Below are 27,042 nucleotides of genomic sequence, written 5' to 3' on the forward strand. Positions count from 1 at the left end.
TTAAACGTTGGATCTTCACCGAGTATTTCAAAAGGCAACAAAGATAAATGTTTGCGACAAATCCAACGATGAAAACAGGTAAAGATTAAACTAGAAAGCAAAATAACGATTGTTTTGCCACTCCGGGCGATGATACTGCTATACTACTACGGCAACTGGCTAGAACGGTGGATCGAGGACTTCTCCGGCAGACTCTTGGACGTCAAGTGACCATAGCTATGGCGAGGAACGAGAGATTGGACAATGCTGAAGGACTGATCTTCTAGAGAGAATTCTACTAAGTATGTTCGAGAACTTAGAACTCCTAACCGAACTCTAAGGAACCAACTCTATTCTCTCTCTCCAAGTGGTTTCTTTTATAGGGAGGCTTGCCCTTGCTTTTAGGGTAGACTTCCTTCACGTTTTTTGACTTTTCTGCCGTTGTTAATGATCATCCCAACTATCCTTCTTCTCCATCTCGAGCCTTTTCTCTGGCATGCATCCTGGTCAGTATTGCACCCTTCTGGCGCCCTTTTCACTTGCGTCACCTGAATCATCTCCTACTGACTTGGATCCCTTAATCCTGCACACTTGAGCAACTGTTTGCAGATAATACATGCATTTCACGACATACTGACCAGTAACCAAGGCTTAGAATACGACTTATCACTATTGTATTGAATCGTGCACGATGTGAGTCTCGTTTGATAATGTCCTCAAGAGGAGCGCGAAACAAGGTTTTATTATTCGGAACCTAGCTAGTTGGAGTTTGATTACTCTATGAATAATAAATAAGCGTTTCATGCTAAGTCTACTCTTGGAATTAATAAGAAATTAAATAATTAAGTCCATAGCAGACATTGATTAATTAATGGACATTTTTAACATAAGCGCGGGAAATGAAAGTTAAAACGGAAACCCGGATTACTTATAATTTTGGATTTGGATGGGGAGAGTTCAATATTACTTCTGTAGTGGTTGCTCGTAATATTCCAATTTAAGCTTATATTAAATTGTGGGTTCAATTTAATTAGTAAAAAGTAAATTGGATGAGCTTATATCCAAAAGCTTCCATAGATCCCTGTCTGTGCCCAAAAGGAACTTAATATAAATAGGAGAATAAAGGAGACAGAAAAATAACACAACACATTTTTTTCTCTTAAAAATTTTACCCCCCCCCCCCCCCCCCTAATAGGAGAATAAAGGAGTTGAATTTTTCCTTTTCCTCCGTAGAGTAGAATTTTTGTCTTCTTTATTTAAGTCCTAGTATTCCGGTGAAATCAGCCCACACTGATATTGGAGTACAGTTCGGGAACCAGAGAGAAGATCCGTGGTCTAGTATTCAAAGCGTCACGTGGAGAAGTCGCTAGCCATCATCAATTCTTTGGAAAATTAATTAGGTATTATTTCTGGTCTGTAGAAAAGCATGCTTTAGGTTTCATATATTCTTAAAGCATGATTAATTCAAGTTATGAGCATGATACATGTGAGAATTACGCGAATAGATTTTTTATAAATAATCCGCTAAATGTTAAATAGTTCTGATTATTATGTGATTTATTTGTTCGATTAATAATATCAAATTATGATAAATCGACGCACGCTTCCGCTGCCGGTTCCTTCAAATCATGCGCAAAGAGAAAAAGTTGTCCAAAAGAGTCGCTTTTTGTAATTGTATTGTTTAGGTCTAATTCCATTTAGAGCATCCACAGTGGGGCGGATGATACCCGGACGATGCATCGTCCGCCACTATAGGTAGGCGGATGATGCTCCACCATTAGGGTGGCCCGGCTGATCATCCGTAGACTATAAGCTGGACGATGCATCGTCCGGCCTTTCGTCCGCTCTATTTCGGCGGTCCGAACGGTGCAACACATTTTCCTTTTTTTTTAGTATTTTCTTCTATATATACATCGTGTTTTACCTTTCACTTCACACCTTTCACTGCACTCTCTCCTCCATCAATTTCTCTCTAATTCAAGTATGAATCCCGACGTTTCCCAAATTTGAATAGCCCCCGTTGGATCACCGATGTTCAGCGGCGGTGTTGCCACCTAGAAATTAGTGGCCATTCGATACACTGGGTTCCGTGGAGTTCAACTGGGATCCGAACACCCAGTACAATCCTGATTTCACCATGAATTTGTATGATCTTGACGACATGGAGTCGAGCCCCGCCGCCCAGTCAAGAAAGAAAAAAACCAAGAAGTTTCCTTTTGCGGAGGCCAACCAAGAATATCCCCCAGGGAGGACGAACTACACCATCGAGGAGACCATGCTTCTAATGAGGTGTTATTTGATATTTCGAAAGACCCGGTGTACGCCAACAACCAAAAGCATGTCTCCTATTGGGAGTGCGATGCTAAACGTTTCAACGCAAATATGCTGGTGACGTCTTTCAAGAGCAAGAGGGAGAAACTTTGCAAGGACTGGGATAAGGTGAAGAAGTATATATACATCTTCTCAAGTACATGAAATGCTTGAGGGAGTGGGGTAGCGGCGAGAATCTCGATGATGTACGCGACAAAGCGTTGATGTTGTACACGTCTTTGTTCGACGAGTTCAAGCACTACAGCGCATGGGCCTTGATGAAGTAGGGATAGCGCCCGCGTCTTCTGCGTCGAAGAGGGTGAAGAATACCGCCACTGGAGACTACACGAGCAGAGACGGCAGAGCACCTACAATGGACCTCAATGAGACTCTACACGAGTATGACAGTTTCGGCATACTGATGTCCACTGGTAGGCAGGCGTCCCGTTGATAACAAAGCTGCCAAGAACAAGGGGATGGGAAGGAGACGACGTCAGAAGACCCGGCTCCAGCCTGACTTCCTCTCAGGCATAGGCATACGTGGACTTGGTCGTGGTCGCCCTACAGAGGACATTGTTGGACATGCACAAGAACAACGCCCTCATGCACTGCTAGGACCCGGGTAGAGTGGCGGTACCTCGAGAAGATGATCGATGAGCTCTAAAGCCACTTGTTTTTTTTCACTCTTCTTATGTTTGTACCTTTTTTAAAAATTAAGTAAGTGTACGGTTTGCCTTTAATTTGTGTTGTTTTGCTTTTATTTTTGCTAATTTACATATTTGCAAACATAAAACATAAATATAACATAAATATAAAATAGTTGTTAAAAAGATAGGGCGTGGTATAGGGCGCCCCACTGTGGAGGACAATAAATTGGTATAGGACGGGCTATAGGATGGAGTCCGCCCAACTGTGGATGCTTTTAATCATTTTTCTTCATAGCTTCACATTAATTAATTAATTAATTAATTAAGATTTAGCTTTTTTTATAAAAGTTAATGATATCAATAATAAATACTCCCTGACTCCCTACATAAATAAAAATTTGTCATATTGTGGACGCTGACAATTTTTAATAAGATTGTTGTTAGTGTCAGTGGAACTAAACTCTCACTTTAAATATGTAGTATAGTTAGTATTTTCAATTGTGTGGACTCTACTACAGTAAACAAAATGTGATTTCTTTTTTCTTGTGGAGAAAATTGTGACACATTTTTTATGGACGGAGATGATGTGAACCTCAGTTTAACATCAAGTGTCATGCTGCCATCAGACGATGGGTTGATTTGGGCCCAAGAACGAAGACAAATTGAAGGCAACCTGAGGAGACGAGTGGTCTCCAGAGGAGTCTACTCGACCGAGTGGCTCCATACCTGGAATATTTCTCGATCGAGTCAAAGTTGCGCAAGAGATTCCATAGGGGTCTACTCAAACTCAACTGAGTGATTTCACACCCTAAATCCAGTTGGTTGAGTTACACGTCCAGAATTGTGATTTTCCCCCCCTAGAATTCCCTATTTTACTCTGTTTTAGCCTTGACTGCAAGTCTGCAACCATGCGAGAAGTGACAATTGCATCATTGCATGTACCTTTTTGAGTTCCCAGATTTACATGGTAGCAAAAACTAACGTTTGCCATTTCCCTTTTTGAAGCAGTTCATAGATGATACCTACTTTCTTTATCATTCACAAAGTGTGCAAGAATACTTAATTAGTTTTGCACAATTATCCCACATCGGATATGCAAATGAAGTTATTTACAAAAACTAAGTATAAATGAAGAGGTTTGTAGATGTAGAAGGTCATATGGTTCTCTGTCTTTTGGCTAAAATCAAGTGTAGTATTTGTTTTTATCTGTTTAATAGTATCTTATACGTGGGCCATTGGCTCACATAGTATTAAATTTATTTTTTTAGGGGAAGATCCATCATAGAAGCTTGCTACTTGGGTTTTCATTGCACTATTGCACGGGCATAGTGCACCCCACCATTTCAAGTCCAACATATTTTGATATTTTGATTTGTAATTATTTTCAACACAATAACTCTAATAGTATTATACATTTAATACAAATCAAGCACTAGATAATGTTATACTCCCTCAGTGAGTCCCGATTGAGTCGGGTACATGTTTTAAGAAAGTGTGGAAGGCGTCCACTTTAAGGTAACACGGTCAGTCCTAAACAAAGAAAAAGAAGAATTTTACAACCTAGATGGAATTAGACTATCCATCAAAAAAGGTTGCAATGTCAGTCCGCATATTTCTAAGCCTTACTGAAATAAGATGACATTGGTGTGGTATAGCACTGAACGGATCTAACAGCAAGACTTGCCCTTAGCATTGAGCATACGGTATTGATTATGCATTACTTTGACTTATCAAATGGTGCGGGTTTTTCGTAACCCGATAAACCTGATATATTGGGTAGTGGTGATTAATATCTAGCGGTGCTAGGATGGCTATTATATTGAATCGTGCGCGAGGAGAGTCTCGTTTGATAATGTCCTTAAGAGGAGCGCGAAACAAGGTTTTATTATTCGGAACCTAGCTAGTTGGAGTTTGATTACTCTATGAATAATAAATAAGCGTTTCATGTTAAGTCCACTCTTGGAATTAATAAGAAGTTAATTAATTAAGTCCATAGCAGACATCAATTAATTAATGGACATTTTTATCTTAAGCTCGGGAAATGAAAGTTAAACGGAAACTCGGATTACTTATAATTTCGGATTTGGATGGGGAGAGTTCAATATTACTTTTGTAGTGGAAGCTCGTAATATTCCAATTAAGCTTATATTAAATTGTGGGTTCAATTTAATTAGTAAAAAGTAAATTGGATGAGCCCATATCCAAAACCTTCCATAGATCCATGTCTGGGCCCAAAAGGAACTTAATATAAATAGGAGAATAAAAGAGACAGAAATCATAAGTTTTAATACTCAAAATTTTCGTCTCCCCCATATAGAGTGGAGCTCGAAATTTTGTCCTATTCCTATAAGGATTTTTTCTGTCTTCTTTATTTAAGTCCTAGTATTCTGGTGAGATCAGCCCACTCTGATATCGGAGTACAGTTCGGGAACCAGAGAGAAGATTTGTGGTCTAGTATTTAAAGCGTCACGTGGAGAAGCTGCTAGCCATCTTCAATTCTTAGGAGAATTAATTAGGTATTATTTCTGCTCCGTAGAAAAGCATGTTTTAGGTTTCAATATTCTTAAAGCATGATTAATTCAAGTTATGAGCATGATACATGTGAGAATTACGCTAATAGATTTTGTCTAAATAATCCGCTAAATAGATCTGATTATTATGTGATTTATTTGTGCGATTAATAATTGTTAAATTATGTTAATCCGTCGCACCGCTTCCGCTGCCATTTCCTTCAGACCGGATCACGAAGAAATACATAGGCGTTATATGTTGTGGGGGTTTGATAACGGCGATTGCCGAACACTTGGGCATCTCTCTCGCTGGCTTGACGGAAGATGGAGGGGAGTGATTTATCACTTATGAAGTGATCTTCTCGTTGAGATTATTGAAGACCGACTATTGGGGTCAAGGTTTTTTCTTGCAAGTGGCAGGCTTACATTTCCCTGTTCCAATCCCGCAGTTGACCAAGGTCGATGTTTGGGCGAACCAAGCTAATTGAAAGCTCGACCCATTGAGGCCAACCCCGTTAACGGGGAGTTTAGAAAGAAGAACATCCCTTCTCGCATTCCCATCTTTGAAGCCGATGATGACTCCGCCTATGACGCTATTGATCACTATAATGAAAAAGGGGAGCATTCGCATGCCCAAGATAGTGGAGTGCCGCCACCACCGCCGCCCCAACATTGCTAAGAAGAAGAAGAAGAAGAAGAGGAAGTGGAGGGTCATCGTCGTCGGAATCGAGCGAACCGCCGCCCTGGGAGTCCAAATCCCAATGAGGAGTTCTAATCGAACACCTCCGCCCAATTAGGAGAAATTTACTCCTACATGCAAAACGTGTCCAACACTTGGGACAATCGATGGGCGGAGCAAAGGGAAAACGCCTTCAACCGCCAAGGGTGGACGGCTCAAGGGGATTGGCGCACGGCGGAGTAACAATTTTGGGAGCAACAACGTTTGGAAGACGTCCATCGCCGTCAAGAGATTGAAGAGCTCCAAAGGATGGCTGTCGAGGCTCGACAAGAGCGCCAAACCATGAGTGGCGACATCACCTATCTTATTGGCGTGTTCGACGACCTCAACGCCCATTTCCCCCCTCCTTCTCAAGATTGAAGAAGTCAAGCTCAATGACTTTAAATGAGCATTTGTATCATGTTTTTGGATGATTTTTAAGACAATTTTCTTTTATATTTTTGACAGTTTTTGCTTTAATTCTTAAGTACTTTTGGTTTTTGTTTAATTTTGTGCTTTGAAAATTTTTTGCAGGTTCTGACCTCTACGTGGCGACCACTGAATATGCTGCGGCGGTCCGCCACCTGCTCGCTGGAACAATCTGACGTTGCGCGGCGACCGCCGGACAGGGCGCGGTGGACCGCCACCTGGGCACAATTTCCAGCGCGATTTTTCAAAACTTTTTCGAAATTTCACCCCGTTAAGCCTCTATGCGAAATTTTTCAAGGTATGTTTTCTTTTTAGTAGTACACTCACGTCCCTACCGACTCTATAAACTTATTTTACACTTTGTTGTAAATAAGGTTGGGGGGATGAAGTGGTGGGCCGTGAGTTTAGGTTTTTGTTTTAAGGTTTTCTTTTTGTTATAAGTTTTTGCTTTTGTTTTTCAAAATCCCGTAGGTGATTTTTGTTTTCTAAAATATTTTCTTGAATCCATGTCGTGAACATAACATGAAGAACTTAGAAACACGCATGCTTAGGGACACACATTAGACCGAGTTGCCAATGATATTACATCCATCCATGTTTAAGAATGGCTTCACATTTTGATTCGATGGTTTGGTGAAAAGGTGCATAATTATTGAATTGTTTGTTCGCCTTGAATCATGCTTATACTTTGTGAGATTTGAGCCTTAATTTCTTTCTTGTGTGATTTATCTACATTCATGTATATGTTTCTAGAACTTGCTCCTAGTCTGCCTAAGTTTACATAGTGTTTAAGTTGATTTAGAATGATGACTGGCCATCTTTTCTACCCTATTTTTATCCAAAATTTTTGACCCTCTCAAAATTTCAAAATTTTTCCCTTTGGAGCCAATTTTGAGCCTTTAAACCTTTTCTTTGGAAGCCAAAATAAATGGGAACAATTTCTTGGGTTAGTATAGCTTTTGTTATCTTTTGTAAAGGAATTATAGAGATAAGGAGGAAAGTATAAAAAGTAGTGTGCTTAATGTAAAGAAAGTACAAGTTGTGAAATAGAAAAATTCAAAGTATGTGCTTGATCTAGAAAGGATGCGTGTGAAAAAGAAAGAAAGGTTGAAAAGGAAAAGAAAAAAAAATCAATGGTTTGGAAAGTGAGTTGAAGGAGAAAAATAAAGTGTTAAAAGTGTCTTGGATTTTTAGAAAAGTGGAGTCACTTTAACTCTACTTGGAATATTTTTATTTTGAGTCACTTTTTAGCCAAATATTCCTCACCTACCAAAGAGCCTACATTACAACCAAAGATAAAGACCTTTCGGACTTTTAAAGCTTAATCACATCGAGTAGCGGAGGGATTAGACTTTGAGCAAGCCTATGGTAAACTTTGCATGATGCATGACTTGAGTGCTTTTATACACACTACCTCTATACACTTTGAGAGTGAGAGAACACTTCCTATCTTTGGAAATTTTCCACATGTGAGTTCAAGAATTCAATGTGTTCCACGAGTTAGTGATGAAAGTGCACTAATAAGCCTTGCCTGATTTGATTGCGTTAATACATGCTTAATCTATTCTTTCATCTTTTGAGGCAATTACGCCGTCTAGTCCTTGTGCATTCCGTGCATCTATTTTTGTGTCTTTATTATTTTGTTCGAGGACAAACAAAAATATAAGTTTGGGGGAGTTGACATGCTCGGATTTTGCACTGTTTTAAGGCCATTATTTGGTCCCTTTTTTATGTCAAAGTCACTCTACATGTCCATTATTTGCATATTTTATCTATTTTAGTATTTTTACGTGTTTTATGAGAAATGTGCATATTTGAGCCGAAAAAGGGAGTCAAAACGCAAAATCTGGAATTCTGGAGTTCAGACGGCGACCAGCGACCACCGCAAGTTGTACAGCGACCGCCGGCGCCGGCGGTCAGAGCTATGTAGCGGCTAGCCTCGGAAATTTACACTTGGAAAAGATGCCCGACGACCGCCGGAAGTCATGCGGCGGTCCGCCGCCGAAGGAACAAAGACTCTGGACTGCAATGCGGCGACCGCCGGCCAAGGTGCGGCGGCCCGGCGGAGAATGGCGGCGAATCCGATCAGACCTAGATCTGCTCCAAGATATACCATATTTTGAAGATCTTTTCCTTCTACAATGAGGATTGACTTTCCCCTATATATAGGACCTCAAGTTTCATCAAATTAGAGCTTCTTTTTGCAACATAAATTCCCAGAGATTAAAAGCTAGAGTACCTCTTTGTGCAAGGAGTTGAGGAGCATCAAGAACGACAAGGATTCAACCTACGAGTTTTATTTGCTTTAGTTTTATGTTCAAATTGTCTTCCCTTCAATCTATGTGTTTAGCTTATTTCACTATGTGTAACTAAACTCATAGGATTCTAGGGATGTGTTAGTAACGACTTTGGTTATACAATTCCAGTTTCTATTTAATATCCGTTTTGTTTTTACTTTTTTCTTCTCTAAGTAATTCTGATGCTGCATGATTGAGTGACACAATCTTGCATGATTTAATATAACTTGCTTCATAACTGTGAGAGAGTTAGAGCGAGTTAGATCCACTTAGTAGACGTTACAGTTACCTTCCCTTAAAACGGCACTGTTAATTGAGAGAGAGGACTTTTCAAGGGTCTTAGGAGCTTTATGGAGTTACGTGTTAGGATTAACAACCCTAATCTTGTAATCAACGTTTGCATCGCATGAGCATAAGCTAGGTGACTCGTCCTATCAAAGTAATAACTGTGCTAAGGTAATGTAGTTTGGAATCTGTATAACTATAACTGTGAACGCACATCCCTGGGATTCCCTTATCTCTATATTTATCTCCGTGATTTATTTGCAATCAGTTGTTATTTCCTTTCTATTGTTTTCTGTTTTCAAAAAGTTTTCAAAATCTTTCGTTTCTCCAGATAGTAATTGAGTTTTAGTAGAAGATAGACAGTCTATGTTTGTTTTCCCCGTGTTCGATATCCGATACTGACTATTAGATATAATATTTATACTTTGTATACTTGCAGGTTTATTTAGTGCTAAAAATTAGTGCATAATATGTGAAAGTATTTCACTATTTGAGATTAAGTTTTTCTCGTATTGAAAATATTTATGGAACACAATTAACTAGCAAATTATTAACTAATACAGACTAAAACTTGCAAGTTACCATGTTTTATTCAATGAAATCTCCCATCTTAGGTTTAAGTCTCTATCACAAACCCACGTGCAAAGCACACCTTGAGTTGTGATGCATTAGTAATGTAACTTTACTCCATTTTGACTAGGAAACAGCATAGATAAAGCTAATCAGCCACTTTTAGTGCTCGAAAATTTCCCATTTTGCTCATAAACAAATTAGTAAAAAGCACAAACAGATAGGTACTCTCCATCACATATGATCATTAAATAGAAAATGTCATTTGGTGGTACTTAATTTTAATCAAACAAACGCAGATCAGTCCATTTAATGTATCCTTTGAATAAGGAAACTTATATGTTGACTCCATCCTGATTAATTAATAGCTACACAATTTTTTCCTACTCTTTGGAACATTAATTGATGGTAGATATCACTCTCGTCTCAACTCTCTTCTGCATTTATTTGAATATTAATATAGTTTGCAATATTATATCCGAGATTAAATTTGTAGTGTGTTAGGTTCAAGAGATTCAACTCGTCAACTCAATCTTGGATAGATAACTATGGGATAATTAGTCATATTTAACTCCATATAACTAAAATAATCTTACAACTCAATCCTAAATTATATTTTAGTATTATTTTATCTTGAAAACCGAACACCACCTAAATTAATTAATTTTACACTCAATAATCATCACTGCAAATGATTTTAATTCGAGTTTTTAAGAGGATAAAACAGTATGTAAGAGATGACAGTCCAAGAAGTAATAAACAAATTGAACTAAGAAAATTTGTCAGTGTCTATTTTACAATTTTTCCTAGTCCCTCTCTGTCCCATGAAGTTTTTAAGATTTATTAGTTTAAGATTCTAATTACTAAGTATAATTGAATCGACGGAGTAGCACTCTGTCGTGTCTACGAGAAAAGCATCAGCTAATAAGTCATTTTCTCTGATTCAATCAATGTTCACATATTCATATCTCTCTTCAATAGTCTTAATAATCACTTTATACTTGGTGGAGTAATAAAAACAAAAGGAAATGTTACAAAATCCTTATTGCCAATCACATGCATTTGCACATTCTCAGAAAGACGTCCATCATCCCCAAATTAATGTTACAAGAAAAAACTGAATAAACAAATTACAAACAAAGACACGTCGCTGTCTTGGGAAACAAATATTAATAGGAAGAAAATCCAAATATATACGAATATAAAAAAATGACAATTCCCACACGTACACACGTGGACTTATGTACACGCTGCATACTCATCACTAAAAAATATGGAAAATGAATAAATATTCTTGAATTAATGGAGCCTCGGCTCACACTAAATAGCTGCAGCCTCACTCAAATTTCTGCTCTCTCAATTGATTTTTCGCAGCCATTTTTGGTCCCACCAATCTCTATTAATTCAGTAATGAATGCCACAATTGAATTCAATTCAATTCAATTCATTCATACCCCAGTCCCCACTATAGTACTAAAACAGTTTCATAAACTGGAAATCCTGCAAACTTTGTCCCTAATTAAATCTCACAAGACTATTCAAACTTTTTTATTGCTAATAATCACTCTTTAAATTAGAAAAAATATTAAGGATGTATTATTATTCTAGAACCCACTCTCTTTTTTTCCTCTAATTATGCAACTCTTGATCATATTTAACCCTCTTAATCCGAGTCCCTTTATTTTCATCCATCCCACCACTGTTTCTCTTAAAAGATGAAGATGAAGAAGACAATGAATCAGTGCTTGCTCTGTATGTCCCTGAAACCTCTGGGAATACCTTTGGCTGCTTCTTTGCCTTCATTTTCAATCGAATCATCATTATTTCATCCTGCATAATCAAGAATATATAACACCAATTAATTTCTATATACTGTATATATTAGCATACGGTTAAAAATATTAATTACTTTGTTGAGTCCATCACACCATGACTCAGCATGGTGAGCAGTGATTAGAGTGAATTTCGGCAAATCATTTGCTGCACACAGAGTTGCTGTAGCAGCAATGCAAGATGGCCTACACTCAAGCAAGCTGGTCTCTGTTAATATAGAAAGGAGAAATTTAAATCTTTTTTCAATTAGAAAATCAATTAAGTATTATATTAGATACATATACCTTTAATTGTTGATAAGATGATTTCTTTGGCCCTTGTAGTGAGGAAGTCAGTATAAATTCCAAATGGATCAATCTTGTGCGCGAAAAAGGAGAGGTAACAAAATGGGGAGATGGATCCAAGTCTCCAATCCAAGATTCTTAGAACAAGAAGCTCCATTCTTTGAACAGTTTTTGGTTCAAAAATATATTTCGCATCTTCAACCTAATATAATCAAATGATTTATTAAAATTTCATACTATAAATTCTGAAATAATATTGGATTTTAGCTAAATGCTTCAATCATGTTGAAATTATGTGATAGTAATTAATTTGAAAGCAAAATTAGATGAAAGTACGATTTCGATAGTTAACAAACATATTTGTATATGAATAAATAAAATTAAACATAGATAATTTATAAAAATTATCCCTTATAATGTCGTAAATGTCAGTGTTGGGGCAATCAATATATATATATTACCTGAAGATCCAAAAGAGAAGGAACTAGACGTTCCTCCATTTTTGCAGCTAAAGACAAACATGCAACTGATAGTAGTTGGAGCGGCCATCCACTCATTTTCTGCCACAAGATTTAATACACAAAAAATCAAAGATTAGATAAAGTTACAAATAAGTAATGAGACAAATGGGTCACCCTAGCTACTACCATGTGTTTATTTAATTATTTATTTATTACAATATTAAGCATCGTGCTAATATAGTTCTTCACTTCTTCTCGTCATCATTTAGATTTATTAGTTATTACTAGTATTATTAAACGAAATTGGTTTCGAAAAGCAAAATCTATATTGCGTCATTTCAATAATTGGACTTGGATATTAATAGTGGGGTGTTTACGTCAACTTAGTATTTAGTGAGCAATTAAAATAATTATCTGCGTTAAATTGCTTTATTATATATGCAGTCTAATTATGCAACACCTTTATTCATTTGTACCAAACATTGCATTATATTAAATGATTTGTAAGTGGGTGGATGGATTATATTTATAGGCACACTTACAAAAAAAGTCCAACGATAAATATTAGTATTATGATATTATCAATATTTATTGATACACCTATGAAATGATTTTTTGTACACGTCAAATGCAAAACTGTAACTACTCAACGGTGACAGAATTGTTACCGGCAAGTGATGGCAGCAAATGAATCGATCAAAATAGTTGACGGAGAGATACGCCGTTAACGGCTGAAAACCGTAATATCGATGCACCTGTATAAAGCATCGGTCAAAGTCAAACCATCCATACACAATGCATAAATGCGCCAAAGAATTACTGTTCCATCGCCTCGCACTGGCGGCGCATAATAGACACAGTTCTAAAACTGCGCCGCCTCCATTTTCAATCAATTTAAAAGTAAGGTGAAGCTACGCGCTATCCACCGGCGCACGGTAGCCGGAATCGCATACCTGAATCTGGAAAAAGGAAATAAAATATACCTTGAGAATCCATGCGATAAATTCCGATCTAATCGACGAATCGATCGGCTGATCGACAGCGCGGAAGCTACTGAGTCCGGCTAGATCCCTCTCGTCTTCCAACAGTCCGGAAATGGACTCCACGGCGTCCGGCGGCCGAGAATCGAGATCCGATGAGTATTCCGGCGAGTAATCTCTGCTGCCGGGGGAGATAATACCACTGCAGGACTCGGCGCAGAGGAGGTCGGAGAAGCAGTCTGACATGGCGAAATCGAGCCCCGAAGATGACTAGTCATTCTATTCGAATCATATTTTATTGAAATTCAAGTTTGTGTCGCCGGATTTGCCTGTTTATCTGCCGGGAAACGTGAGCGAGTGGAGAGAAAAATAGTAGAGAGAGATGAGAGACTGTAGATTTTGGTCCCTTCACTTCTCTACATTTGCTACGGCTATATAAATACTTGAAATTTAAGGACAAGGCTATTTTTAATTTATTGTATTATGTTGATTCGACTTTATTTTTGTATGCTGAGCAAAGGGCTTTTCTGCGCATGAACAATAAATTAGTATAATCTCCAATAATTTAGAAACTACTACTAAAATAATTACGTATTTTTCCATACCCATTCTTTTCTTCACTTTTTTGTGTGCCATTACTTACAATAATTAACACGATAATACACCCTATTTCAAATCATCTTAAACTTGAAAATTGAATAGTAGTGAATAGTGAAATTAAAGTAGTAGTAGTAGTACACTTTAGTATTATGCATAATTCAACCTACAATTATAGTTGAAATTGAAGAGTGCAACTAAATATTGGGCACAGAGTTAACACCAAAATGATTTAAGTTGTAAATATGGATAAACTAATTATAGTCCATCATCCATGCCTAAGACCATTCACAATAAGAGCATCTGTAGCCCGTCTCAGAGTCTATCTTCATTTTTTCATGCCATGTCAGCAGGCTCATCCCATAGCCTATCTCCCTGCAATGAGAGTTCATCCTAGAGTTTATCTCATTTCCACATCATCACTATTTTATTTCACTCTTTTAATTTTTGTTGATGTAATAATTAAAGACAACGTAAAATATATGACAAAAAAACATATTTCATTTTAAAAACTACACAAAGCATAAATGTCTAAATAATATAAATAAAATTACATAATAAATTCATTATTCGATGTATTACAATATTGGAAAACAGAATACAACGAGAAACGAATTTGAATAAAACATCAGCCTCTCTGTGACCAAAGTTCTTCAATCATACCACATTGGAGTACACGATGGGCTTCGGCCTGGCGCATGTCAACAAATGCCTGAAAATGCTCATCATCGTTGTATGGTAGACCTTGGTGATGAGACTCACTTGCAACACCATGGCTTGGTCCAACAGAGTTTTCATCGACGACGTCTACGATTTCTTTGCCTTCATTTTCGACTATCATGTTATGCATGATGATACATGCATACATGATATCAGCAAGATCTCCAAGGTAAAATGGACGCGACGGGCCTTTAACTAATGCCCAACGCGCATGGAGCACACCAAAAGCCTGCTCCACATCCTTCCGAGCGGCCTCTTGCTTCTCGGCAAAATAAGACCTTTTCGGCTCAGTTGGGCATCTGATCGTCTTCAAAAAAATGGGTCACGCCAGGTAGATGCCATCAGCCAAGTAGTAACCCATCTTATAGGGATTGTCGTTGACAGTGAAGTCGATGGCTGGGCCTAAACCCCTGCATTGCTAATTGAAGAGTGGCGAGGATTGTAGGACGTTGAGGTCGTTATTCAAACCGGAAACACCAAAGTAAGCATGCCAAATCCAGAGTCATTGATCGGCAATGGCTTCGAATATGATGGTGTGGTGCGTGCCTTTGAACCCGGTTGTAAATTGGCCTCTCCACGCCGTTGGGCAGTTCTTCCACTGCCATTGCATATAATCTATGCTGCCCAACATGTTGGGGTTTTGGTGCCCCTTGCACAGCGGAAGACTTGTACAAAACAAATAAATCAGACGTAGGATCTATTTGACCGATTATGCGATTAATCAATTCACATGTTAAACAGATAATTGCATGCTAGAACGCAAATAATTCATGCTTAGAAAAATATAAATCCTAAAACATGAATTCTACGGTTTAGAGTTACCGATTTTGATTCTCCATAGAATCGTCGATTGCTCGCGCCTTCTCCACGTGATGATCTTCAATACTAGACCACGGATCTTCTCTCTGGTTCCCGAACTGTATCTCGATATCAGGGTGGGCTGATCTTATCAAAATACTATGACTCGAATAAAGAAGACAGAAGAAATCCTTTTGGGAAAAGGAGTAGAAATCGAAATCTCCTTCAGCTGGGGGGGCCAAAAATTTCAAAAATTTCAAGTATGAAAATTGTGATAATTCTGTCTCCTTTATTCTCCTATTTATATTAAGTTCCTTTTGGGCCCAGACAGGGATCTATGGAAGGTTTTGGATATGGGCTTGCCCAATTAGGTTTTTACTAATTAAATTGAATCCACAATTTAATACAAGCTTATATTGGAATATTACGAGCAACCACTACAGAAGTAATATTGAACTCTCCCCATCCAAATCCGAAATTACAAGTAATCCGGGTTTCCACTTTTATTATTTATTTCCCGTGCTTAAGATATAAATGTCCATTAATTAATTAATGTGTGCTATGGACTTAATTAATTAATATCTTATTAATTCCAAGAATGGACTTAGCAAGAAACACTTATTTATTATTCATAGAGTAATAAAACTCCAACTGGCCAGTTTTCCGAATAATAAAACCTTGTTCGAGCTCCTCTTGAGGACATTATCAAACGAGACTCACCTCGTGCACGTTTCAACATAATAGCAATCCTAGCACCGCTAGATATTAATCACCACTACCCAATATATCAGGATTATTGGGTTGCGAAAAACCCGCACCATTTGATAAGTCAAAGTAGTGCATAATCAATACTGTATGCTCAATGCTAACATATGTAGATTAAGAAATAACATTTTATCAAGACCTAGTCTTTCAGTAGATAGCATAAAGACACGTCTTGCTGTTAGATCCGTTCAGTGCTATACCACACCAATGTCAAATTATTTCAGTAAGGCTAAGAAATATGCGGAGTGACATTGCAACCTTTCACGATAGGTAGCCAAAACCTATCTAGGTTGTGAAATTCTTCTTTTTCTTTTGCAAAGCATTGCATAGATCTGTCCGTGTTACCTTAAAGTGGACGACGCCCACAACCGGTCTACTAAGCAAAAGACTTAGACTTTGTTTGCTTCTTATGGATTTAAATGTTTGTAAAACATCTTATAAATGCACAAGCAAACACAATGTAATAATAATAGTGATTCTATTCGAGCGAGGCCGCTCGAATAATACTGAATCGGGTTAAAAGTGGATTATAGAGTTTTACGTATACAAGCAAGATTCTATTCGAGCGAAACTTGCTCGAAACATGCTTTTCAGTATACCAAACCTAACAATCTCCCACTTATACTCAAAACATGCTTTCGAGTATACCCACTGCCAAAAACTCTCCCACTTATACACAAAACAGGTATTGATACTAGACATATCGAACTACAATTCATTTCACAAGGTGAAAGAAAAATCTACTTGGTTGTTCTCTGATAATATCTTTTTCACCATAATGTCTTTGCTGCGTACTTGATCTTTAATTAATTTCATCCCCATATGTGATTGCTTAGCTTAATAAACTCGTGTGTCCCTTGAGTTAGCCTTTACTAGAGTAATCCAAAAATAATACTCGTAGGCGTACTCAAACTTACGATTAAAGCTATTAGGAAGATATTCCTAAGGTAAACACATATTCAGAGGATGACTTACTCGATCACTGATTAGTCATAAAACTAAGACAGTGTAACCCCAAGGACATTACATGAATGACTGGTAAACTAGAATATAATTACTAGTCTTTCTCAAGCACTAGGGTATATTCATTACCTCAATCAAAATCCTTTGCCATGGTTATTATGATATATACTTGCTATGCAAAAGCACAACTAATATCAAACTTAGTACACACTATAGCATACATGAGACAACTATCTCCGAAACTAGTCTCATAATTCTTGATCTCACTAAGCGTCAAATGACACTTGACTAGAGACAAAAACAATTCCACCTTGAGAGGTATAAACCTTTCCATGGAATTTCTAATGCTTAAATGTTCCAAGCAATGTGTAGATATAGGATTCCTAAGAGAATCTCAACATTCTTTCTAGCATCTTAAAAGGACTTAGATGCTAAGAATGTAATTAGTTTCTCTTAAATCATTTATCTTAAACTGGGTAGACAACCAGTTTCCTACGCTAGATGATAATCTTAGTTGTTTGCAACTTTTGTAGATTTCATCATCGTAGAGTACCAATAATACCACATTTAATGCACTTTCAACTTCCTGGTGCTTACAGCACTGCTATGGGCAAAAGTCAAATTCCAGACATTTGACAATTTTGATAAAACACATATACTCTGATTTAGATGCTTGCCTAAGACCACGAAGGTCTTTATAAGCTTCCAATCATGCGTTTCTTGCCCTTAATTACATATCCATTAGAATGTTCTAGTAGATGATTTCCTCAAGACTTCTATTTATAGAAGGCTGTCTTGACAATCATAATACATACATTCTAATTTATGTAAGTTCTAATAGAAAATATGATCGAATAAATCATGGCACAACGATAGCGAGAAGAGAATTCTCTTTGGGCATAACCCATTGTCATTGTCTAGCCATTTGAGATCCACATTTACACTTGCAAAGATACCTGCTCCCACTGACTGACACAGCCTGTACGTAGTATTGCAAGTCTTGTAAAACATGTTGACTATCTTAGATTGTAATATGGAATCTATCACCTTTTCAAAGATGATTATCCAAATTAACCAATACTACATTATAGTTAAAGGGATTATGTTCAAGTTAATCTAAGACTGAGTCTTACGACACTCTTAGACCCATGAACTTTTTGTGTTCCAGTGGAACGCTCCCACTACGATATGGTTCTTACAATCTTAGGTACTGAAGTTGATTTTATTAGTGCAAAAATTTCTAATGGTATGACTTCTTGGTAATGTGGAAAATCCGATATCTCTCTCTTTATTTTGAGAGTTATCACGTTGTTAGGCTTGTAGTTCATCTCTTGATCTTCATACAAGAATTATATCTTTGAAGATTACAGAACTTATAACCTTATATCATTTGGGAAAAACCTCAAAACATACCTCAGTACTTAACTCCAATTTCTTGGACACTTTTCCAACACGTGTTGGAACAACATTACACCTTGAGATGTGCAAGACTAGAGACGCTCTAGTCCACAACTCGTGTTTTTTACAAGGTACTGATGTTGGTAGTTTCTTTAATGTTTATCCCATCAATGATAAGATTTTAATGAGCACAACTCATCTCTTAATCAAACTTGTCTTAGAAAGACTTCGATTCCTTCTTACATAACTATCCCATTCATTAGATGAATGCTTGGATTCGTTAATGGAGATTAGACTCCCACTACTGATCATAACCCTTTGCTCGTCTCCTTATGGCATAAACCATTGAGACTTGCTAGTCTTTTTATGTTGCACTTCTTTAAGTATTCTGAATCTCTTGAAAAATCAAATGATTCTAACTCATAGTGCATCAAATAGACTTTCTCAACTCTCAAGCTATTTAACGAAATGTTAAAATCTTGATAGTCTAGATCAGTTCGAACAATTTCTAAGTACTTTCTTGGCCTTAAGGCTAAGAGCCATAAATACTTTATCATTCAATGATTAAAAAGTTGATGTGTTGTTGAATACTCAACCTTGTCGCACTTATATTATTTTAATACTATGATGCCTTAAGCATCAACCATAAAACAATAGTTGAGCATTTATAGCTCCCGCTGCAACAAAAGCCTAACTGGATCAAGATCTCTTACTTAGAAGTTGCATTGTCATGTAAGTCATTGTCCTTCTATAAAATAGGTCAATCCAACTCACAAAGCATCTTTTCTCGCTTTAAACAAACTTTGATGACAATTCAGGCTCTCCCATTTCCATATCTAGTCTTTTGTTCAAATGAACTAAGACTTAAGAAAAATACAACCTTTATGAATTCGTCATCTATCATGTTACTTTCATCTAACAGTAATATAACGACTATTATTCTGAAGATTTTCTACTTTTCAATTAAACCTTCTTATAGTCATTTCTTGTTACTTTAGGCGATGACTTGTGTCAGAAACTATTTGAGTGATCAAAAGATCCTCAAAACATTCTGTCACTCTAGGATATTCCAATCGAATCATCTTGACAGATTCTATTGATATCCATCTTTCATCGTCATTAACCAAGACTTGTCGAGCTACTTAAAGGAAAATAGCTTGACCTTATTCCTCAAAGAGCTTGTCAAGTACATGCATAATGCATTCTCGAACATTTTTCGTGGAATTATGTCGAGGAAATGGAGGACATGAATCATTAAGTATAAACTCCAAGCTTTCAGCGATGAGAATTTTATCCATTTTCGTTTCCGGTCTACATAATTTAGGCATTCGAGTTTTCTTTCTTTAAGGATCGCAGACAAATATTAAATGACATAATGAAGATTTGGCAAAGAAACTTATTATCACATACTCATGCTCAATACATAATCACAAATAACCACAAAACAATTATGTATCTTACAACAACAAAATTAATAAATTGTATCCTCCTTTGGAGGTTAATACGCATTAAAATTTTGACAATTTTACTGGTCACAACACCGACACATCAATATCTTCCTCCTTTGGAGGTCAACACGCCTAATGCTGCCTAAGCACGACCATCAGATTTAGCATTACAGAATTTTATTTCTACAACACACTCCCATAACAATGTTCATGTGCTTATAACAAAACCAAGCTATCTCATAAATTTTGATTGAACCCTGAAACTCGCAGTTCCTTTGGATTATTGTCCCCACTTTGCAGGTGGCAATAATATTGGGAACCACTTTCTAGTTCATTCTATTTATTATGTGAGAAGTCCGCCCTTATGAACTTACTGTTTTCGTAGGATTATTGTCCCTACTCTGTAGGTGGCGATAATATTAGAAAATCAACTTCACAAAATTTGGCAGTCCAACCGATGGAGACCATATATAAACTTTTAGTTCATAATTATCGCTTAGATATTTGGGTTATGGTTTTTCATTAATTATCATTTAGCCTTAAGGCAGATTAAGACTAATTAAATTATGTTGGTATTTAATTGACTGGATAATTAAATCTTTTATTATCTTTAGTAAGTTAGTTTAGGAATTTATTAATCTAGAATTTAATTCTTATTCATGTCATACTATGAGATATATCTAAAATAAAGTACATTATTTATAATCATAATTAGACATGAAAAATTAAATTCATATAGTTTCCAAGTTCAAGATTAGGAAGAAAATTAAATTATATTATTTAATGCAATCTTATATATATATCTTATTAAAGATTTTAGATATATATGATAATTAGGAAACTATTAAATTATTCTTATCTATATCATCTAGGATATAAAATATTCCTAGATATAGAAAATAATCAAAACATTCCTAAAATCTAGGGAAATCATCCCAAAATATTTTATTTCATTAAATAATATTATTTTTAATGATATCTTTTAATTTATGAATTAAATAATCATCAAAATAATCTTTCGTCAATATCTTGTGATTCGAGGTTTGCATGAATCAACACGACGAAGATTTGAAGAAATCCCCCGGAGACGCTCGCCGGCGCGGCGAATTCGCCGCCCGACCGCCGCCGGCAGCCCGCGCCCGAAGGCGCGCTGCTTGCTCCTCCCTCTCTCCCAGCGTAAAACCGCCGAGACACTCCCCCGGTCTTTGTCAACCAGCCACGCAGCGATGGCCGCGTAGCTCTGGCGAGCTCCCAATGCTCCGGCGGCCTCGCGCAAACCAGTAACCGCCGTTCTCGGCATGGCTGCTCTCGGTCGTGCGCCGCTAGGGCTGGGTGACTGGGTTAGGGTTTCTAGGGTTAGGGTTTCTAGGGTTAGGGTTCGTCGCGGCGGAGAGAATCCGCAGTTCTCGGACGAGCAGCGAGCTAGTTCGCTCTCCACCACCGTCGATTCGCATCGGGCGCCGCCTATGGTTTCGCGGTCTTGGCCGGCGGCGCGCACGAGCCCACGCTCGTCAGCGCGTCGCCCCATCACCGTCGGCCCTCGGCTCCCACTCAATTCGACAACCCTCTTCGATCGCATGTAGCGCGATTCGTCCCGGCGCAAGCGCCGACGAATCGCACATCTCGTGCGTTCGAATAATTCAAGTTCTATTGATTCGAATGTTCTTGAGTTCATCATGCATAATTATAAACAATAAAATAAGAACATGCTTCGAAATCAAATAACACATGCATACATGAAATTCGCGAAATATAAATCCAAATAATCAGAGCCAAAGACTGGCTCTGATACCAATTGATGGAACTGGCAGCGGAAGCGGTGTGTTGCATGGATTAACATAATTTAACAATTATTAATCACACCAATAAATCACATAATAATCAGATCTATTTAGCAGATTATTTTAGACAAAATCTATTCGCGTAATTCTTACATGTATCATGCTCATAACTTGAATTAATCATGCTTTAAGAATATTGAAACCTAAAACATGTTTTTCTACGGAGCAGAAAAATACCTTATTAATTCTCCAAAGAATTGAAGATGGCTAGCTGCTTCTCCACGTGACGCTTTGAATACTAGACCACAAATCTTATCTCTGGTTCCCGAACTGTACTCCGATATCAGTGTGGGCTGATCTCACCAGAATACTGGGACTTAAATAAAGAAGACAGAAGAAATCCTTTTGGGAATAGGAGTAGAATTCGAAATCCTCTTCAACTAGAGGAGCTCGAAATTTTCGAAAATTTTAAGTACAAAATTGTGATAATTCTGTTTCCTTTATTCTCCAATTTATATTAAGTTCCTTTTGGGCCCATACAGGGATCTATGGAAGGTTTTGGATATGAGCTCATCCAATTTACTTTTACTAATTAAATTGAACCCACAATTTAATATAAGTTATAATTGGAATATTACGAGCAGCCACTACAGAAGTAATATTGAACTTTCCCCATCCAAATCCGAAATTACAAGTAATCCTCGGGTTTCCGTTTAACTTTCATTTCCCGCGCTTAAGATAAAAATGTCCATTAATTAATTAATGTCTGCTATGGACTTAATTAATTAATATCTTATTAATTCCAAGAATGGACTTAGCAAGAAACACTTATTTATTATTCATAGAGTAATAAAACTCCAACTGGCCAGTTTTCCGAATAATAAAACCTTGTTCGAGCTCCTCTTGAGGACATTATCAAACGAGACTCACCTCGTGCACGTTTCAACATAATAGCAATCCTAGCACCGCCAGATATTGATCACCACTACCCAATATATCAGGATCATTGGGTTACAAAATACCCGCACCATTTGATAAGTCAAAATAATACATAATCAATACCGTATGCTCAATGCTAACCTACATTGATTAAGAAACAAATATTTATCAAGACCTCGCCTTTCAGTAGATAGCCTAAGGGCAAGTCTTGTTGTTAGATCCATTCAATGCTATACCACACCAATGTCATCTTATTTCAGTAAGGCTTAGAAATATGCGGACTGACATTGCAACCTTTCTCGATGGATAGTCAAATTCCAACTAGGTTGTTAAATTCATCTTTTTCTTTGTTTAGAACTGACTGTGTTACCTTAAAGTGGACGCCGCCCACAACCGATCTACTAAAACAAAGACTTAGATTTTGTTAAGTTAACTTATACAGTATACAACTAGATTGCATTTTTGAGTCTGAGGATCTCACACCTAGTGTGTGCGATTTTCACATAGTAATCTTCGGCGTCACTGTTTCATCGAGATTGTTTGTTTTCTGTCTTTGTTTGGTTTGGTGTTGGTGTTTCCGGCGGATGGAGGACATACTGGATGGAGGTCCGGTGGAGGAACAGGCAGGGCTGGAATCTCCGAAACAAGACACAATCGCAAAGAAAATTGGGGGGCTAAATCAATGTCACCCCGTCTCAGGCTAGTGGATATGAAGAGAGGAGGGAAACGTGGGCGCAAGGGCTCATCGCCGATCGGAAAGGGCTCTGCGACGGCTCATTTCTCTAGGAGACTCTCCAATCGGAGCAAGTTGAGCGTTAATCCTTCCCCTAGGAGTGATGCTTGTGGGAATAAATTTTGTTTTAAACAGGTACAGGAAATTGAGGATGGGAAGATGGATGCTCCCCCCCCCCCCCCCCCCCGTTTTCTGATTTTATGGAGGTTGCAGGGGGGGAGGGAATTCTTGTGGTTGGGGCTGTTGAGCAGGAGGGAGATGAGGTTGGGGGAGTCTCAGATTTTAGACTTGAGAAGGAGATTGAGGTTGGCCAGGGCACTGATTTGGTAGAAGAGGTGTTTGAGGATATGCCTATGAAGACTGGATCATATGAAGCTGATTATCAGGGAGATACCTCGGCCCAGCCGGGGGCTAATGATAGTATGGGAGGGTTAGATCTGGTCCAAGCCCTTCCTCTCGAGGATGGAGAAATCAGGGAGTCCTCTTTGGTCTGTGCAGAAATTGATAACTCACTGGATCTCTTTGAAGCTCAACCTCTGCAAAACATGGCTTTCCTAAAAGCTAGTGGATCAGCGGAGGAAAGGAGATCTCTCACGGTGTTAGGGAAAGATGATGTTGGCATTAGAGGGATAGAGACTGGGGAGAGTAATCCTCTTGATAAGGCTGTAGAAGAGAAGGAGCGGGATAAGGAATTTCCACCATTAAGCAAGGAAAACTTTAGAGGCGGAAAGAACAAGGCTTCCCTGTCTGTTCCGAGACAAGAGAAAGAAGGAGCTCCCCTTAACCCTTCGAAAGCAGGGATGGGGAACGTGAGAAGTTACCTGAATCCTCAACAGCAGGGAGCTGGCCCTTCAAGTGTTCGGCAAGAGTCCTTTCCAGCATCTACCAAAGGGAGCAAAAACGGTCGCTAGCAGAGATTCTTTAGGTGAAGGAGAGCAACCCTGTTACGTTCGAGCCGGAAAAATAAGGAAAATTGGCATTTCGGGGGAGAGTTCAGGAGTTCCATCGATATATTTCTCGGGGTCTGATACAGCCTTTCTTGCAGAGAAGCTAGGCTTTGCTGTTGTAGGGAAGTTTTCTGTAACGACCCGCCCATCTAGGGTATAATAAATGCGGCGATCGTTAACTAAACGGACTTAAATGCATCAAAGATCATAGGCTAGGGTTCCATTTGAAAAGGGATTTTTACTAAAGCATTTAATGAACAATTTAATAGGAAAAGAATAATGCCTTAGCAAGAAATCCAACAAAAGGCTATCACCAATAATGCTCAAAAATAGCAACAGTTCCAAAATATTCTCAAGTGTTCCATATCCAAAATATACCCACGAAATAAAAGTATTCATCCCAACAAAAGATCATAAGTTTTCATAAAAATAGCGGAAGCGACCAAGAAAGAAGTGAGGCTATGTATGAGGACACAACGACACCTTAAGTACCAACAGATCATCTTATTATTCTCTACTCAACACCGCCGCCCGCTCGTTTCCACTCAACCTGCACATAAGGAAAACACATGCAGGGCTGAGTACGATAATCATACTCAATGGGATCATTGCCGAAAACAGTTTTATCACAAATATAGTTATTATCATGCCATTTTCAAGTGTCCGTCGGGGTTTTAACTTTAGAAAGACCCGAGGCACCAAAATATCTTCTTTCTCAAATATCACGGTCGCGCAACCATTTTTCTCATAGACGTTTACCATATCCTCATTCTACATGACAAGGAATGCGGCCGCAATCCAGGTCACTAGACCGGCCAACCCGTACGCTGACTCTCGGTCTAACATTGGTGTACACTAACCCAAGTAGAGTTTGCGGCTCTACAAGGATCCGAATTCGATTATATCAATAGTGGCATAGCCACGAGGGATAGGCACGACAAAACAAATCAAGGCATGATAACACATCTTTCATTCTCATCAATATCAGTTTAGGACAATGTCCTTATTTTAAAAGAAAGCCCACCTCATAGGTTTAGCTCGATAGAATTCTCTTCTCCTCGTTTATCACGCTGAGAGCGCGAAGTATCACCTTTAAATTAGGCGTATCACAAATCAGATTCATTCATTGATTTCAAATCATGCATGATCTCACGTTTCCCTTTTTCCCATCGATTATTTTCAAAATCATTAATCAAAATCAATGTATGATTAGCATATTATTTTTATTCAAATAACAACTCCAAAATCACCATTAAATCGTGTCACGCATGAGTGTTCCACACACACAACATACGCACACGATCATCACACTTGTGCACGCCGACCGAGGCGTGCACACACACACACACACACACGGTCAAAAACACACACACAACCATGCATCCCAAATTTCATCACTTTATTTCCCCTTCACTCATCTAAATGCATGTGGACTCAAGAATACCGATTAATCGGTAGAAGAAGAGGAGATCAATAATTAAAGTACCTTTTCCAAAAGAACGAACGGTAGAAACAAGGAATTAGTCTTGATTCTTCAATAATCTCTTGAATTTCACTTGAATTCTTCTCAATTGATGAAGAAATCTTGAAGAAAACTTGAAGAAAACTTGGAGAATGTGGGAGAGAAGATTTCAAAATTTTTGGGAGTGGGAGGCGCCGGTTTTGTGATCTCTAGGGTTAGGGTTTCTCTCCTATTTATAGAGTCAAATAATAATATCCCAATAATTAATTAAATAAAAGATTTGGGAGAGATATGGAGAGATTTGAGGAGTAGTTGGCGTTGAAGCCGTTGAGACTTAGGAGAAATTCGAAAATTTAGGCTTATTTATTTAGCCTATAATTTAATTCAAATATTTCACGGAGTAGAATAATATATCACGGAGCAAGAAAATAATAATATTCCTCCCCAATTAATAGCCAAAAGTGGCGTGTATTTTGATTCTCAAAAGGGATTTGAATTTCAAATCCTAATTTAATTAGGATATGCAATATCTTCTTAGATTTGGCAAGATATGGTAGGATATTTTGGTTTATTTATATTTATTCATGGAATAGAATAAATAAGGGATCAATGAAATAACCAATAAATCCTCCCTCCTTTCTAGATGAGATTTTCGAAAATCTCATGAATAACAAAGGTGAAAATTTCGAAAATTCCATGTAGGAATTATAGAGTATTTGGACTTTGGATTTAATTTGGATAACTATCCCAAACAAAAATAATTAAATCCAAGAATAATATTATCTCTTCTCCAATAATCATGATGGCCGAAAATTCCACATATTTCACTAATGCTTCTATTTAATTCTCACTCATCCCTTAGGAAAATAATTCCCCACAATTATATTACTCCGCATCAAATATTCACATATTCAGATCAATCATCTCTTCACTTCCACTCCATTTTCTCAACGTATTGACCTTTCAACGGCCACGTCACATTTTTCCCATCTTTGACTATTCAATAGCCACGTCAACATTTCAACAAGTTGACTATTCAACTCAATCTCAAATCTCATACGCAATTAGGTCACAAAGACACTATGCAATTAATTACTCATCAAATAATCCACATATGATAGCATTTAAGGCATTTAATGCAAAAATTTTATAACCCGAAAATTAGGGTTTGAAAAAGTGGGGCGTTGC

General features: G+C 37.7%; 1 protein-coding gene and 2 pseudogenes across 1 annotated transcript; 1 reads left to right on the top strand and 2 right to left on the bottom strand.

Annotated features, from left to right (window-relative positions):
• LOC148934291 (uncharacterized) overlaps positions 1 to 27,042 on the bottom strand; it is a 116,923-nt pseudogene that overhangs the window by 10,049 nt on the left and 79,832 nt on the right.
• On the top strand, positions 4,094 to 4,276 carry LOC125185859 (U2 spliceosomal RNA; annotated as a pseudogene).
• LOC125220291 (cyclin-D1-1-like) lies at positions 10,788 to 13,732 on the bottom strand. Its single transcript, XM_089069399.1, has 6 exons — positions 13,307 to 13,732; positions 12,992 to 13,078; positions 12,324 to 12,422; positions 11,863 to 12,064; positions 11,655 to 11,785; positions 10,788 to 11,575 (listed from the first exon to the last, which is right to left on the bottom strand). Exons 1-6 carry the CDS (start codon positions 13,547 to 13,549, stop codon positions 11,375 to 11,377), a joined length of 963 nt encoding a protein of 320 aa, XP_088925525.1. The 5' UTR covers positions 13,550 to 13,732; the 3' UTR covers positions 10,788 to 11,374.

The sequence above is a fragment of the Salvia hispanica genome, chromosome 1 (assembly GCF_029641045.1).
Source record: "Salvia hispanica isolate PSC_SH4W2 chromosome 1, Shi_PSC_v1, whole genome shotgun sequence".
Classification (NCBI taxonomy): Eukaryota; Viridiplantae; Streptophyta; class Magnoliopsida; order Lamiales; family Lamiaceae; genus Salvia; species Salvia hispanica.